This window comes from Nerophis ophidion, linkage group LG20, assembly GCF_033978795.1.
Source record: "Nerophis ophidion isolate RoL-2023_Sa linkage group LG20, RoL_Noph_v1.0, whole genome shotgun sequence".
NCBI classification, from domain to species: Eukaryota; Metazoa; Chordata; class Actinopteri; order Syngnathiformes; family Syngnathidae; genus Nerophis; species Nerophis ophidion.
In genome coordinates, this window is record NC_084630.1 from 40,084,826 (window position 1) to 40,102,691 (window position 17,866).

General features: G+C 40.7%; 1 protein-coding gene across 2 annotated transcripts in view; it reads left to right on the plus strand.

Moving 5' to 3' along the window:
* The window catches only part of LOC133539127 (rho GTPase-activating protein 10-like), a 170,556-nt gene extending 153,725 nt beyond the window's left edge, over nt 1-16,831 (plus strand). The window contains exons 15-16 of one of the 2 annotated variants that reach the window (XM_061881221.1): nt 10,529-10,613; nt 16,694-16,831. In XM_061881221.1, the coding sequence (XP_061737205.1) occupies nt 10,529-10,613; nt 16,694-16,763 (155 nt within the window). In that variant the 3' untranslated portion in view covers nt 16,764-16,831. The remainder of the gene's footprint in view (nt 1-10,528; nt 10,614-16,693) is intronic. The other variant, XM_061881222.1, reaches the window with a different exon arrangement.
* The last annotated feature ends 1,035 nt before the right edge of the window (nt 16,832-17,866 follow it).

The window sequence follows — 17,866 nt, forward strand, 5'->3', positions numbered from 1 at the left end:
AAACACAGCCGGTGTTTCATTATTTACATTCCCGAAAGATGACGGTGAAGCTTTACTATGGAACAGAGTGGTCAAGCGAACACGGTTCCCTACCACATGTCACCCGGCAGGTTTCGGTGAGAAAATTGTGGTAATAAGTCGGCTCTTACCGTAGACATGAGCGGAGAGTTTGCGTCATTTCTCCTGCACCTGTCAAAGAGGCAGCTGTGGACTCTCAGCCGCCCCCGAACGTGGGATGCTTCCACCGTGGAGGAGGGGGAAAAAAAAAATCTCAGCCCGGCCCCACCGTCTGCCTTCGCCTCGTCAAGAAACGTGGCTTCCCTCGGAGACAGTGGCGGTCACCACACCCGTGTCCACACCCCTCCGACTTTCATGTTGTACAGGTACAACCATATAATCTCACTAAAACACTAGTAACACAATAAGCAGATGAGGGATTTTCCAGAATTACCCTAGTAAATATGTCTAATAACATCTGAATCGCTCTGCCGTCTAGGTTTTTTTTTTTTTCCTAGTCCTTCACTCTCACTTTCCTCATCCACGAATCTTTCATCATCGCTCAAATTAATGGGGAAATTGTTGCTTTGTCAGTCCGAATCCCTCTAGCTGCTGGTGGCCATGATTGTAAACAATGTTCAGATGTGAGGAGCTCCACAACCCGTGACGTCACGCGCACATCGTCTGCTACTTCCGGTACAGGCAAGGCTTTTTTATCAGCGACCAAAAGTTGCCAACTTCATCGTGGATGTTCTCTACTAAATCCTTTCAGCGAAAATATGGCAATATGGCGAAATGATGAAGTATGACACATAGAATGGAGCTGCTATCCCCGTTTAAATAAGAACATCTCATTTCAGTAGGCCTTTAACTCAGCGGTGACACAGTAGATGCGTCTTTTTAAGATTTCCTAGCCGTCGTCCTGCACAAACCACAACGACATCCTCACACCCAATGTGACGTCGGTGACAGTGACAATGATGACTATGAGAAACCTTGGAGAGGACTGCATATGTGGGCAACCCCTCGCCCCAAGGGGGTGGAGGGGTTGCCCTCATATGCTTGAACTAAGCAAAATCATCTGCCAATAGAACAAGAAAATTTGGCTTGTCTAGACTTTCCAAAAGAAGTAAAATTAAAGCTGCAGGCAGCGATGGACGGGAACGCTTGGGCTGCTGCCCCCGCGACCTGAGCCCGGATAAGCTGTAGAAGATGGATGGATGGATTATTACACTGAGAAAAAGTTGTATATACATGTGTTATACATCAGTCTCATAGTAATAACAGTTGTAAAGTGGCTTGGGCATTTTGAGACTCTAATGCATTGTGAATGTAATGCAGTTGTTGTACTGATGTGGGAATAGCAAACTTCCTGTTCATTTTAGTTGGGGGCGGTCAGTGTATGAAATATAGGTCTCAGTGAGACCTACATTGAGGGTTTTTTTTCATTTGTGTATGACAGTCCTACATTGATTGATTGATACTTTTATTAGTAGATTCTACAGTACAGTACATATTCCGTAAAATTGACCACTAAATGGTAACACACCAATAAGTTTTTCAACTTGTTTAAGTCGGGGTACACGTTAATCAATTCATGGTAACAGTGAGTTAGAGGCAGTTTGGTCTGAGCAGGAAGCCGCCATTTTGTGACAGCAGTAGCACAACAGCACCAGCGCATCAGTTCTTTGCGGGCTCACAAAATCCAAACCGGGGTATTAGTTAAAACTCTTTCATCAACTTTTAATCAGAAGGGTTCAATCCCTCTTCTGTGTTTGTTTGAAGCCGAAACGACAAATGGCCTCAGAGGAGATAATGTTTGAAAAAAAGCGAAATTTTTTAGCCGGGGAATGTCAGTGTATGAAATATAGGTCTAACTGAGACCTACATAGAGTTTTTTTTTTTTCATGTTTCTACTGTTTTGTCTGTGTTTTCTTCCTGGGGGGGGGGGGTAGAGCGCAATTTTGAGTTTTGTTTTTTTGATGAGATCGCAGTTTTCGCCAGTCCTGATGTGTGTGTCAAATTTGGTGAGTTTTGAAGCAATAAAATAAAACAGCAAAGTCCATTTGGCTGTCATCTGTTTTTAATTACGAGACACAATTGTGTCAAATTCATGATTTTTTTTTATTTCATGCTTGAAGTAAGAAATTATTACTTTGAAAAAGCAGTTTTATACCTGATGACACAGCTTTGCAACACTTGATATTCTAGTTTCAAGCATGTTTTACTCAATATAGGTCATCACAGCTCAGCAACAAGCTCTAATATCTTACTGACATCATTTAGGACCAAAACACTTAAAATAAGTGAAAGACTAACATAAAATCTGCTTAGTGAGAAGAAATATCAGCCTTTTTTGAGATATTTCCTCTTACTTAGATTTCGGTTTTTGCAGTGCAGATCCCCTCAGTTCTCGCCTCCTTCTTCCTCCCTCGTCCGTTCTCTGGTTTCCTGTCACACAAAGGCGGGCGCGGGGCTCACTTTACCTATCTCTGTGTTCGAAATGACAACAGCCAGCTTGTCTCAGCTTCCATGCAGCCTTCCTAAAAACCTGCACACTCATGCTCAGTAGACTCTTCTCGCCGGGGAGCTTTTACAAGACCGGAGCTGCGGGCAACAATCCTGCCTTTAGAAAGACCAAAATGGAGGAAATAATCAACGCAGCTTTTATTTGCGTGGTCGTAGATTGACGAGGTGTTAATAAGTGCTACATCCCACTGGGAGATGTTTCTTGTCAAGAAAGGATAAAGTTGAGAGAAAAAGTATAGGAGAAAATAAACTCCTCATTAAAGTCATTATTTAAAGAAAAGATGGACAATTACAATAAACGTCATCATTTTGCTGGAATTAGGTCGCAATATCACCAGAATTCTATGAAAAACTCAGATAATAATTGTTCCTAATTTTCACTTTTACCTAAATCAAATAGTACTCATTTTTTTGATACCCGGGTTCCACTCATACTTGCCAACCTTGAGAACTCTGATTTCGGGAGGTGGGGGGTGGGGGGCGGGGGGCGTGGTCAAGGTTGGAGCGGAGGCGTGGTTGGGGGCGTGGTCAGGGCGGCGTCATAGTTAAGAGGGGAGGAGTATATTTACATCTACAATTTACCAATTTGAGTATTTCATATATATAGTTCATATATATATATATGTATATGTGTATATGTATATGTAGGTGTGGGAAAAATCACAAGACTACTTAATCTCTACAGAACTGTTTCATGAGGGGTTCCCTCAATCATCAGAATCTCTCATTTCTACAGAACTGTTTCATGAGGGGTTCCCTCAATCATCAGGAGATTCTGATGATTGAGGGAACCCCTCATGAAACAGTTCTGTCAAGGTTGGAGCGGAGGCGTGGTTGGGGGCGTGGTCAGGGCGGCGTCATAGTTAAGAGGGGAGGAGTATATTTACATCTACAATTTACCAATTTGAGTATTTCATATATATATATATATATATATATATATATATATATATATATATATATATATATATATATATATATGTGTATATATATGTGTATATGTAGGTGTGGGAAAAATCACAAGACTACTTAATCTCTACAGAACTGTTTCATGAGGGGTTCCCTCAATCATCAGAATCTCTCATCTCTACAGAATTGTTTCATGAGGGGTTCCCTCAATCATCAGGAGATTCTGATGATTGAGGGAACCCCTCATGAAACAGTTCTGTAGAGATGAAGTAGTCTTGTGATTTTTCCCACACATACATATTGCGCTCTACCACGGTATCGAGCACTATTCTCTGGATAATCCAATCAAGATATATATATATATATATATATATATATATATATATATATATATGTATATATGAAATACTTGACTTTTAGTGAATTCTAGCTATATATATTTATTTTATTATGTATATGTAAATCAAATAGTTGAATTTCAGACGGCACCTATCAAATGCACAGTAATAAAATCACAGTTGTTCTACTAACTGTACTGTGCTTGCTGGTTACTAAAAAACAACAACACTTACCTTTCACTATTTGAGTAACCTCTGTTCTCCATTTGCATACAGGTGAGAGTCACTTGTCGTCAGGTGCACAACACCACGTAAATCGTTGGCCAATCAAAAAGCAACCCCATAACGCCATAGCCAACATTCACCAGGAGATGGCGACAGACAACATAGAATCACTCTATTACAGACGGCGTCGCCATGGCTGTAACTTCCTCGTTCTTCTGCTTCGTCTCCTTGTGTGTGCAGTTTTTTATTAAAATCCGTAGATGTTGTAACGTGATTGGGCAGGCAAGCTGTTTGTTTAGTGGGAAAGCGGACGTGAAAACAGGCTGTCCCCTCTCAGGTCCGCATGGGGCTGGAGGGGGCGTGGCCTCCAGCTCCGCTGAATTTCGGGAGATTTTCGGGAGAAAATTTCTTCCGGGAGGTTTTCGAGAAAGGTGCTGAATTTCGGGAGTCTCCCGGAAAATCCGGGAGGGTTGGCAAGTATGATTGCACTTTATGTCATGTTCAGTTGCAGACTCTGCACCGGCTCACGCATTAAAAATGTGTCTCCTCAGTTCCCAAACATTTACTGAGTGTTGTTAACACAGTGGCAAAAAAAACCCTGTGACAACTTTTTTGCTGCCATTACATTCTTAGTTAGTGATTATTTTTACAGATGTCCGATAATATCGACCAGTAAATGCTTTAAAATGTAATATCTGAAATTATCGGTATCTGTTACAAAAAGTTAAATTCATGACTTTTTAAGACGCCGCTGTAGGGAGAAGTACAGAGCGCCAATAAACCTTAAAGGCACTGCCTTTGCGCGCCGGCCCAGTCACATAATATCTGCGGCTTTTCACACACACAAGTGAATGACTTGGTCAACAACCATACAGGTCACACTGAGGGTGGCCGTATAAACAACTTTAACACTGTTAAAAAAAGGCCCCACACTGTGAACCCACACCAAACAAGAATGACAAACACATTTCGGGAGAACATCCGCACCGTAACACAACATAACAAATACCCAGAACCCCTTGCAGCACTAACTCTTCCGGGACGCTACAATATTCACCCCCCGCTACCCCCAACCCCGCCCACCTCAACCTCCTCATGCTCGCTCAGGGAGAGCATGTCCCAAATTCCAAGCTGCTGTTTTGAGGCATGTTAAAAAAAATAATACACTTTGTGACTTCAATAATAAATATGGCAGTGGCATGTTGGCATTTTTTTTCCATAACTTGAGTTGATTTATTTTGGAAAACCTTGTTACATTGTTTAATGCATCCAGCGGGGCATCATAACTAAATGAGGCATAATTTTGTGTTAATTCCAAGACCGTATATATCGGTATCGGTTGATATCGAAATCGGTAATTAAGAGTTGGACAATATATCAACAAAAAAGCCATTATCGGACATCTCTAATTATTTTGCAAAAGAAAATTACATTTATCAGTGTGATCATGAAATATCTTGTCTTTGCAGTCCTTTCAATTGAATATAAGTAAAAAAAAAAAAGGATTTGCAAATCATTGTATTCTGTTTTTATTTACCTTTTACACTAGGTCTTCCCCTACCTTTTTTCCACCGGGGACCAGTTTAATGTATGCATTATTTTCACGGACCGGCTTTCTACTGTAAGTGTGGCTGATAAAAACTGCAAAAAAAATGGTCCTTTGGCTTCAATCTGGCACATTAACATTGTCGGGTTCAAACACGGATGACTTCTATTAAACAGACAAGAAGCAAGGAATTAAACAGAGACAGAATTCAATTTAGCTCATTGAGGAGAAACGCCTGGGCTGTGCTCTTTCTGTATGTATATATATATATATATATATATATATATATATATATATATATATATATTTTTTTTTTTTAATTATTATTATTTTTTTTTTGGATTATAAGTGGCTCTGGGGTACACGTCGCACCAGCCTGAAAATGCGTAATAAAGAAGTAAAGAAACATATATAAGTCGCACTGGAGTATAAGTCGCATTTTTGGGGGAAATTTATTCGTTAAAACTCAACACCAAAAATAGACATTTGAAAGGCAATTAAAAATAAATAAAGAATAGTGAACAACAGGCTGAATAAGTGTAGGTTATATGAGGCATAAATAAACAACTGCTATGTTAACCTAACATATTATGGTAAGAGTCATTCAAATAACTATAACATATAGAACATGCTATACCTTTACCAAACTATCTCTCACTCCTAATCCATAAATAACATGATTTCCTTTTCGGTGCCATTTTTGTTCAGCCCTTCTCACTTTTTATAAGTTACCGCCAACGATGAAATGATCCATTTTAATAGCTACGGCAGTAGCATATAGCATATAGCAGTTAGCATTCCATGACCCACAATGCACTTCTGTCATGACCCTCCCCTGCCGGATTCTTATTGGTTGACGTGTGTGTGATGACTGCTGACATTTTCTTGGTCTCTTCCGCGAATAAGATGAATAATATTATTTAATATTTTACGATAATGTGTTAATAATTTCACACATAAGTCGTTCCGGAGTATAAGTCGCACCCCCGGCCAAACTATGAAAAAAACTGCGACTTATAGTCCGAAAAATACGGTATATATATGTGTATATATATATATATTTATTAGGGCTGCAAATCTTTGGGTGTCTCACGATTCGATTATATAAAGATTTTTTTTTTTTTTTCGATTGGATTCGATTCTCGATTAAAAAACGATATTTTTCCGATTCAAAAGGATTGTGTATTCATTCAATACATAGATTTCAGCAGGATCTACCCCAGTCTGCTGAGTAGTAGAAGTAGATTTAAAAAAAAAAAAAGCTTTTATAATTGTAAAGGACAATGTTTTATCAACTGATTGCAATAAAGTACATTTGTTTTGACTATTAAACAAACCAAAAATACTACCTTTTTTATCTTTGTGAAAACATTGGACACAGTGTGTTGTCAAGCTTATGAGATGCCATGCAAGTGTAAGCCACTGTTCTTTTTTATTATTTTTATAAATGTCTAATGATAATGTCAATGAGGGATTTTTAGTCACTGCTATGCTGAAATTATAACTAATATTGATACTGTTGTTGATAATATTCATTTTTGTTTCACTACTTTTGGTTTTTTCTCTCAATTGCTCTGTTTATTGCAGTTCTGAGTGTTGCTGGGTCAGGTTTGCTTTTGGAATTGGATTGCATTGTTATGGTATTGCTGTGTAGTGGTTTGTTGGATTGTAAACATTTTTTTTTCGAGTTTTTTAAAAATGAGAATCAATTCTGAATCGCACAACGTGAGAATCGCGATTCAAATTCTAATCGATTTTTTCCAACACCCCTGATATATATATATATATATATATATATATATATATATATATATATATATATATATATATATATATATATATATATATTTTTTTTTTTACAGTCCGGCCCCTGACCACATTTTTTTTTGTTAATGTAATTTTGAAGAATTTACCTGAGTTCATTTCTCTCTGTTTTAATTATGAGACACAATTGTGTCAAAGCTGCAATGAGGTGGCAACTTGTCCAGGGTGTACATCGCCTTCCGCCTGATTGTAGCTGGGATAGGCACCAGCGCCCCCGCGACCCCAAAGGGAATTAGCGGTAGAAAATGGATGGATGGAATTGTGTCAAAGTCATGATTTTTTTATTTTATGCTTGCAATAAGAAATTCTTACTTTTGAAAAAGCAGTTTTTCTACTTGTGAGTTCCACAACCCGTGACGTCACGCGCACATCGTCTGCTACTTCCGGTACAGGCTATGCTTTTTTATTAGTGACCAAAAGTTGCGAACTTCATCGTGGATGTTCTCTACTAAATCCTTTCAGCAAAAATATGGCAATATGGCAAAATGATGAAGTATGACACATAGAATGGAGCTGCTATCCCCGTTTAAATAAGAACATCTCATTTCAGTAGGCCTTTAACTCAGCGGTGACACAGTAGATGCGTCTTTTTAAGATTTCCTAGCCGTCGTCCTGCACAAACCACAACGACATCCTCACACCCAATGTGACGTCGGTGACAGTGACAATGATGACTATGAGAAACCTTGGAGAGGACCGCATATGTGGGCAACCCCTCGCCCCAAGGGGGTGGAGGGGTTGCCCTCATATGCTTGAACTAAGCAAAATCATCTGCCAATAGAACAAGAAAATTTGGCTTGTCTAGACTTTCCCAAACAAGTAAAATTAAAGCTGCAAGCAGCGATGGATGGGACCGTTTGGGCTGCTGCCCCCGCGACCTGAGCCCGGATAAGCTGTAGAAGATGGATGGATGGATTATTACACTGAGAAAAAGTTGTATATACATGTGTTATACATCAGTCTCATAGTAATAACAGTTGTAAAGTGTGGGTATTTTGTAAGGACGCCTTGGTGCCGCCATTTTGAGACTCTAATGCATTGTGAATGTAATGCAGTTGTTGTATTGATGTGGGGATAGCAAACTTCCTGTTGATTTTAGTTGGGGGCGGTCAGTGTATGAAATATAGGTCTCATTGAGACCTACATTGAGGTTTTTGTTTCATGTGTGTATGACAGTCCTACATTGATTGATTGATACTTTTATTAGTAGATTCCACAGTACAGTACATATTCCGTAAAATTGACCACTAAATGGTAACACACCAATAAGTTTTTCAACTTGTTTAAGTAGGGGTACACGTTAATCAATTCATGGTAACAGTGAGTTAGAGGCAGTTTGGTCTGAGCAGGAAGCCGCCATTCTGTGACAGCAGTAGCACAACAGCACCAGCGCATCAGTTCTTTGCGGGCTCACAAAATCCAAACCGGGGTATTAGTTAAAACTCTTTCATCAACTATTAATCAGAAGGGTTCAATCCCTCTTCTGTGTTTGTTTGAAGCCGAAACGACAAATGGCCTCAGAGGAGATAATGTTTGAAAAAAAGCGTCATTTTTTAGCCGGGGAATGTCAGTGTATGAAATATAGGTCTAACTGAGACCTACATAGAGTTTTTTTTTTTTTTTCATGTTTCTACGATATTCCTACTGGAAGTTACAGACAGTTTTGTCCGTGTTTTCTTCCTAGGGGGCGCTAGAGCGCAATTTTGAGTTGTGTTTTTTTTATTAGATCGCAGTTTTCGCCAGTCCTGATATGTGTGTCAAATTCGGTGAGTTTTGAAGCAATAAAATAAAACAGCAAAGTCCATTTGGCTGTCATCTGTTTTTAATTATGAGACACAATTGTGTCAAATTCATTTTTTTAATTTCACGCTTGAAGTAAGAAATTATTACCTTGAAAAAGCAGTTTTATACTTGATGACACAGCTTTGCAACACTTGATATTCTAGTTTCAAGCATGTTTTACTCAATACAGGTCGTCACATCTCAGCAAAAAGCTGTAATATCTTACTGAGATCATTTAGGAGTAAAAGGAGTAAAACACTAACATAAAATCTGCTTAGTGAGCAGAATGATCTTATCAGACAGAAAATAAGCAAACATCACCCTTATTTGAGATATTCAACCTTACTAAGATTTCAGTTTTTGCAGTGCAGACAGAGTTTACATGTGGGTGAACTACACAAGCATCCTCATCCATCGCCATGGCCACCATCCAATCACATTACAGCACCATCAAAGACAGCGTTGGATGTCAATCAATCAATCAATCAATGTTTATTTATATAGCCCCAAATCACAAATGTCTCAAAGGACTGCACAAATCATTACGACTACAACATCCTCGGAAGAACCCACAAAAGGGCAAGGAAAACTCACACCCAGTGGGCAGGGAGAATTCACATCCAGTGGGACGCCAGTGACAATGCTGACTATGAGAAACCTTGGAGAGGACCTCAGATGTGGGCAACCCCCCCCCTCTAGGGGACCGAAAGCAATGGATGTCGAGCGGGTCCAACATGATACTGTGAAAGTTCAATCCATAGTGGCTCCAAGACAGCCGCGAGAGTCCCGTCCACAGGAAACCATCAGTCCATCTTAGATGAGCTCGAGCCCAGCGAAGCCGGCAGCGTTTCTGGGTGTTGTTGTTAAATGGCTTTCGCTTTGCATAGTGGAATTTTAACTTGCATTTACAGATGTAGCGACCAACTGTAGTTACTGACAGTGGTTTTATGAAGTGTTCCTGAGCCCATGCGGTGATATCCTTTACACACTGATGTCGGTTTTTTATATAGTACCGCCTGAGGGATCAATGGTCCGTCTGACTCAGATTTATTTTTTTTTTTTTTAAAATAAGTTCCTAGTATTACAGGTTCAAGATCATGTCTCGACTTAAATTACGACAAGCGCGCTCCACCTTCATTTGCAGCCGACCACCTCTCCAGAGTATCCCCGCACATTCTCTGAAGTAATGAGGGATTAATTATTGCAGTAGTAATTAGTGTCCAACCACTAACGTGCCTCCACAGCCGTCGGGACCGGACCGGACTGGACCCCGACCCCGACGGCCACCTCTCTTTTTATCCTCTCATTACACGTTACTTGCACATGTTTATTTTGACTGGATGGCAGCTTCAAATGTTCTCCGTGTGTTTGGCTTCAGAAAAGAAGAGCGACGACGTGGACCTGTCCAACAGCGAGGACTGGGACGTCAAGACCATAACCAGCGCGCTGAAGCTGTACCTGAGGTGAGGGGGACCAGAATTTATGTTGGATGCAGGATTACAGCGGAATACTAAATATTTAATATTATCTGCCAGGTTTTTGCTTGTATGAATTATGCAGAGAGGTTGCCATGCATGTCTGTTCCACTCTTAGCAGCTTCCAGCTTGACGGCGTGTGGGTGAAGCTCTGATGTTCAAATGCACTTTGGCTTTAGAACGCTGAGGCGGCGTGAACGTATATATTTATGTCAATGTTTTTTTGTTTTTGTTTTTTTGGTGTGCATCACATCAACTCTTAGGAGGTAAACTTACTCAAATGATTGCTTCAAATTTACCTTTTGCATTGTTACAAACCTCAGCCACTGTCCAGGCAGTGTTTTTTTACAAACCCCGTTTCCATATGAGTTGGGAAATTGTGTTAGATGTAAATATAAACGGAATATAATGATTTGCAAATCCTTTTAGTGTGAATTTTATTTATATAGCGCTTTTCTCTAGTGACTCAAAAAGCGCTTTACATAGTGAAACCCAATATCTAAGTTACATTTAAACCAGTGTGGGTGGCACTGGGAGGAGGTGGGTAAAATGTCTTGCCCAAGGACACAACGGCAGTGACTAGGATGGCGGAAGCGGGAATCGAACCTGCAACCCTCAAGTTGCTGGCACGGCCACTCTACCAACCGAGCTATACCGCCCCATTCAACCCATATTCAGTTGAATATGCTACAAAGACAACATATTTGATGTTCAAACTCATAAACTTTTTTTTGTGTGCAAATCAATCAGTCAATGTTTATTTATATAGCCCCAAATCACAAATGTCTCAAAGGACTGCACAAATCATTACGACTACAACATCCTCGGAAGAACCCACAAAAGGGCAAGGAAAACTCACACCCAGTGGGCAGGGAGAATTCACATCCAGTGGGACGCCAGTGACAATGCTGACTATGAGAAACCTTGGAGAGGACCTCAGATGTGGGCAACCCCCCCCCCCCTCTAGGGGACCGAAAGCAATGGATGTCGAGCGGGTCTAACATGATACTGTGAAAGTTCAATCCATAGTGGCTCCAAGACAGCAGCGAGAGTCCCGTCCACAGGAAACCATCTCAAGCGGATCAGCAGCGTAGAGATGTCCCCAACCGATACAGGCGAGCGGTCCATCCTGGGTCCCGACGAGCGGTCCATCCTGGGTCTCGACTCTGGACAGCCAGTACTTCATCCATGGTCATCGGACCGGACCCCCTCCACAAGGGAGGGGGCGACATAGGAGAAAGAAAAGAAGCGGCAGATCAACTGGTCTAAAAAGGAGGTCTATTTAAAGGCTAGAGTATACAGATGAGTTTTAAGGTGAGACTTAAATGCTTCTACTGAGGTAGCATCTCGAACTGTTACCGGGAGGGCATTCCAGAGTACTGGAGCCCGAACGGAAAACGCTCTATAGCCCGCAGACTTTTTTTGAGCTCTAGGAATCACTAATAAGCCGGAGTCTTTTGAACGCAGATTAAACGCAAATAATCATTAACTTTAGAATATGATGCCAGCAACATGTGACAAAGAAGTTGGGAAAGGTGGCAATAAATACTGACAAAGTTGAGGAATGCTCATCAAACACTTATTTGGAACATCCCACAGGTGTGCAGGCTAATTGGGAACAGGTGGGTGCCATGATTGGCTATAAAAGCAGCTTCCATGAAATGCTAAGTAATTCACAAACAAGGATGGAGCGAAGGTCACCAATTTGTAAGCAAATTGTCGAACAGTTTCAGAACAACATTTCTCAACGAGCTATTGCAAGGAATTTAGGGATTTTACCATCTACGGTCCGTAAAATCATCAAAAAGTTTTGAGAATCTGGAGAAATCAATGCGCGTAAGCGATGATATTACGGACCTTTGATCCATCAGGCGGTACTGCATCAAAAACCGACATCAGTGTGTAAAGGATATCACCACATGGGCTCAGGAACACTTCATAAAAAAAACACTGTTAGTAACTACGGTCGGTCGCTACATCTGTAAGTGCAAGTTAAAACTCTACTATGCAAAGCCAAACCCATTTATCAACAACACCCAGAAACGCCGCCGGCTTCGCTGGGCCCGAGCTCACCTAAGATGGACTGATGCAAAGTGAAAAGGTGTTCTGTGGTCTGACAAGTCCACATTTCAAATTATATTTGGAAACAGAGGACGTGGTGTCCTCCAGAACAAAGAGGAAAATAACCATTCGGATTATTACAGGCGCAAAGTTGAAAAGTCAGCATCTGTGATGGTATGGGGGTGTATTAGAATTTAGGGATTTTACCATCTACGGTCCGTAAAATCATCAAAAGGTTCAGAGAATCTGGAGAAATCACTGCACGTGAGCGATGATATTACGGACCTTTGATCCCTCAGGCGGTACTGCATCAAAAACCAACATCAATGTGTAAAGGATATCACCACATGGGCTCAGGAACACTTCAGAAAACCACTGTCAGTAACCATAGTTGGTCGCTACATCTGTAAGTGCAAGTTAAAACTCTACTATGCAGAGCAAAACCCATTTATCAACAACACATAATAATTAACTTAGAATTTCATGGCTGCAACACGTGCCAAAGTAGTTGGGAAAGGGCATGTTCACCACTGTGTTACATCACCTTTTCTTTTAACAACACTCAATAAACGTTTGAGAACTGAGGAAACTTAATTGTTGAAGCTTTGAAAGTGGAATTCTTTCCCATTCTTGTTTTATGTAGAGCTTCAGTCGTTCAACTGTCCGGGGTCTCCGCTGTCGTATTTTACGCTTCATAATGCGCCACACATTTTTGATGGGAGTCATGTCTGGACTGCAGGTGGGCCAGGAAATGAACTCTTTTACTAAGAAGCCAAGCTGTTGTAACACATGGATTGGCATTGTCTTGCTGAAATAAGTAGGGGCGTCCATGATAACGTTGCTTGGATGACAACATATGTTGCTCCAAAACCTGTATGTACCTTTCAGCATTAATGGTGCCTTCACAGATGTGTAAGTTACCCATGCCTTGGGCACTAATGCACCCCCATACCATCACACATGCTGGCTTTTGAACTTTGCGCTTATAACAATCCGGATGGTTATTTTCCTCTTTGTTCCGGAGGACACCACGTCCAAAGTTTCTAAATATAAAATGCATCTAAGATGCATCAGTCCATCTTAGATGAGCTCGGGCCCAGCGAAGCCGGCAGCGTTCCTGGGTGTTGTTGTTAAATGGCTTTCGCTTTGCATAGTGGAATTTTAACTTGCATTTACAGATGTAGCGACCAACTATAGTCACTGACAGTGGTTTTATGAAGTGTTCCTGAGCCCATGTGGTGATATCCTTTACACACTGATGTCGGTTTTTTATGTAGTACCGCCTGAGGGATCAATGGTCCGTAATATCATCGCTTACATGCAGTGATTTCTCCAGATTTTCTGAACTTTTTAATGATTTTATTGATCGTAGATGGTAAAATCCCTTAATTACTTGCAATTGCACTTTGAGAAAGGTTGTTCTTAAACTGTTTGACTATTTGCTCACGCAGTTGTGGACAAAGGGGTGTACCTCGCCCCATCCTTGTTTGTGAATTACTTAGGATTTCATGGAAGCTGCTTTTATAGCCAATCATGGCACCCACCTGTTCCCAATTAGCCTGCGCACCTGTGGGACGTTCCAAATAAGTGTTTGATGAGCATTCCTCAACTTTATCAGTATTTATTGCTACCTTTCCCAACTTCTTTGTCACGTGTTGCTAGCATCAAATTCTAAAGTTAATTATTATTTGCAAAAAAAATAAAGTTTATGAGTTTGAACATCAAATATGTTGTCTTTGTAGCATATTCAACTGAATATGGGTTGGTTGAAAAGGATTTGCAAATCATTGTATTCTGTTTATATTTACATCTAACACAATTTCCCAACTCATATGGAAACGGGGTTTGTGCTTTCTATTCTATTCTATTCTATTTCTAGATGGTGTTGCCATCATTTTACAAGATTGTAAACTGTAGCAAGTATGTCAGATATTATTTTTGAATACGATGCAAATCAAGAGTAAGATGACTAATTCAGTGTTAACACTTGAGTGGGCCCCGGGCCCCTTTGTAGTCAAATAGTTGGGCCCTGAGCTCAAAAGGCATACATGGGTGTTTTACTGGGTTTTTTCTTTGCCAGTAGTTTTGGAGTTGGAAACAAGAAAGAATGATAAGAAATAGCATGAATTAGTTTGTGTGTCAAAAAAAGCTGGACTACAACAGTGCAACTTCTCGGACATTTTCACAATATTTTCTCATTTCCGTCGCTAACGACGAATGTTATTACTATTTAACATGTGTGCTGCAATTACAGGTCCCATTTTATGCTATTTTATAAACCATTTTGAATCAGCTTGAGAGAAAATGGTGTTTTTGAAGTGTGTTGGCCCACTTTTAATAACACAATTGTTAGTGACATTAGCCATCTGAGCTACAGTGCTAACATTGCAGTCACATTTTAACTCTCATGCTAGTCTTCTATTCACGATTTACCCGAGAGATTCCCGAATTTCACTGCCCCTCCCGAAAATCTCTCGGGGCAAGATTTCTTCCCAATTTCCACCCGGACAACAATATTGGGGGCACTGCCTTTAGCGTCCTCTACAACCTGTGGTCACGTCCGCTTTTTCCGCCATACAAACAACGTGCCGGCCCAGTCACATAATATCTGCGGCTTTAACATACACAAATGAATGCAACGCATACTTTGTCAACAGCCATACAGGTCACACTGAGGGTGGCCGTATAAACGACTTTAACACTGTTACAAATATGCGCCACACTGTGAAGCCACACCAAGCAAGAATGACAAACACGTTTCGGGAGAACATCTGCACCGTAACACACGTAATACCCAGAACCCCTTGCAGCACTAACTCTTCCTGGACGCCCCAATTTTTATTTAAATTTTATTTGATATGCCATTGATATTTTTTAATTATTATTGATAGGTTGATTGGCAACACTAAATGGTCCCTAGTGTGTGAATGTGAGTGTGAATGTTGTCCGTCTATCTGTGTTGGCCCTGCGATGAGGTGGCGACTTGTCCAGGGTGTACCCCGCCTTCCGCCCGATTGTAGCTGAGATAGGCGCCAGCGCCCCCCGCGACCCCAAAAGGGGAAGAAGCTGTAGAAAATGGATGGATGGATGATTGGCAACACTAAATGGTCCCTAGTGTGTGAATGTGAGTGTGGATGTTTTCTGTCTATCTGTGTTGGCCCTGCGATGAGGTGGCGACTTGTCCAGGGTGTTCCGTGCCTTCCGCCCGAATGCAGCCGAGGTTGGCTCCAGCGACCCCAGAAGGGACAAGCGGTAGGAAATGGATGGATGGATAATTTGAAACTTGACTTGGCATGTCACTATAAAGTTATATAAGCCTTGCTTGTTCAGTATTCAATGCAAAACTCGTTTTTTTATCCCTCTTAAAAGGTTAATTTGTTCAATCTTGGCCCGTGGCTTTGTTCCGTTTGAAATTTTGGCCCACTCTGTATTTGAGTTTGACACCCCTGTTCTAGAGATTTAAAACTTGAATAATAATGAAAATAATACTGAATGATGACACATTTTTAATATTTTTTTGGACCAAAACCCCGGGATCATAAGTGAGTGGAGGCCTAAATGTATATTTTTTATACATGTATTGTTTTTTAAAATAAAAATGATGAAAATGGCCCCCGCTTGCTTTGATTTTTCAGTGTGCGGCCCTCAGTGGGAGAAGTTTGGACACCCCTGATGTACACTGTTAGGTTTTTAGTGACTAGAGTTGTGTCAGTATTTTTCTCAATGAATGTTCTGCCAAAAACATTCATTGATTAGATAAAGTTGATGACTCAGAGTATTCCTCGCCCCACCCGGCCTGTTAGGAAAAGGGACAGCCAATGTCATCCCATTCCTCCGAGACTCAAAGCAGCCTTGGACCCTGTCCAGCTGCAGAGTGAAAGTACCTTCAGATGAACTTGGTTATCTCAAACATGAGCGCCATCTAATTGTAAACCCCTCCCCTTTTTGCCCAGGGACACATTCATCATGACACTTATTCCAAACTCTCCTCTCCGTCTCCCCTGCAGGAGCCTCCCCGAGCCACTGATGACCTACGGACTTTACAAGGAGTTCATCAGCCCTGCGAGTAAGACCTAACACAACTTTGTCAAGACTGCAAAACAAACAAGCACACACAGCTGCACCCGGCTTTTCATATTCCCATTTCAGTTTGTTGTTTTTTTCCTTCGCTCCGGATTTTCAAAGTTGTACAATCCCCACATTTCTTGACCGATTCAATCACATACAGCCAGTGTTGAGTTAGTTACTCAAAAGCAGCAACTAGTTACAGTTACTAGTTACTTTATTTCAAAAGTAACTCAGTTACTAAGTCACTTACTTACACCAAAAAGTAGTGCGTTACTGTGAAAAGTAACTAGTTACCATATTTTTCGGATTATAAATCGCTCTGGAGTATACGTCGCACCGGCCGAAAATGCATACCGTATTTCCTATAGTATGCGCCTGCCTAGAATTACTGCCGGGTCAAACTTGTTTTGCCAAATAATTAGCATATGCCTAGAATTTCCACCGGGTCAAACTGGTCACGTCACGAGTGACACTTCATCTGTCATCATTTTCAAAATGGAGGAGGCTGATTTCAATCATTTGAAATCGCATAAAGGGAAGAAGATTAAGTAGGATTTAAGGTCCAAGCTATTGAATATGCTAAAAAGAACAGTAAGCAGCTATGTTTTATTAATATACCGTAGCTGCGTGTGTCAAATATGAGTCATTAAATGACTCCCGCCTCCTGGTGGTAGAGGGCGCTAGTGATCCTTCTTGCGACTACTCGGCTGCAGAAGAAGTGACAACAAGCAGCAAGAGTGAGAGGCGATTTTTTTATTTTTTCCTCTCGCTTGCACTTTTAACATGGAGGATTACATATCTAAAATAAAACAGTTTTCTAAACTGGACTTTCAATGGAAGCAGGAGGTAATAAAGGAAGATCTCCATGGAGACAGAGAGACTTTTAAAACTGAAGAAAGATAAGGAAGACTTCTATAAACAAGTTATCGATGCTTTTGATCAGAAGGAGCTGCGCATGGACTTCATTTATAAGTAAAGGTAAGACCGTAATAACGTTTTATTTTATTAAATGTGCTTTTCATGATGGTATATTTACATCACACTCAAATTTACAAGTGCAGCCCTTAATTTACCGCATGCCTTTGGTAAACGCCGGAGTGAGAAGAGGTTTT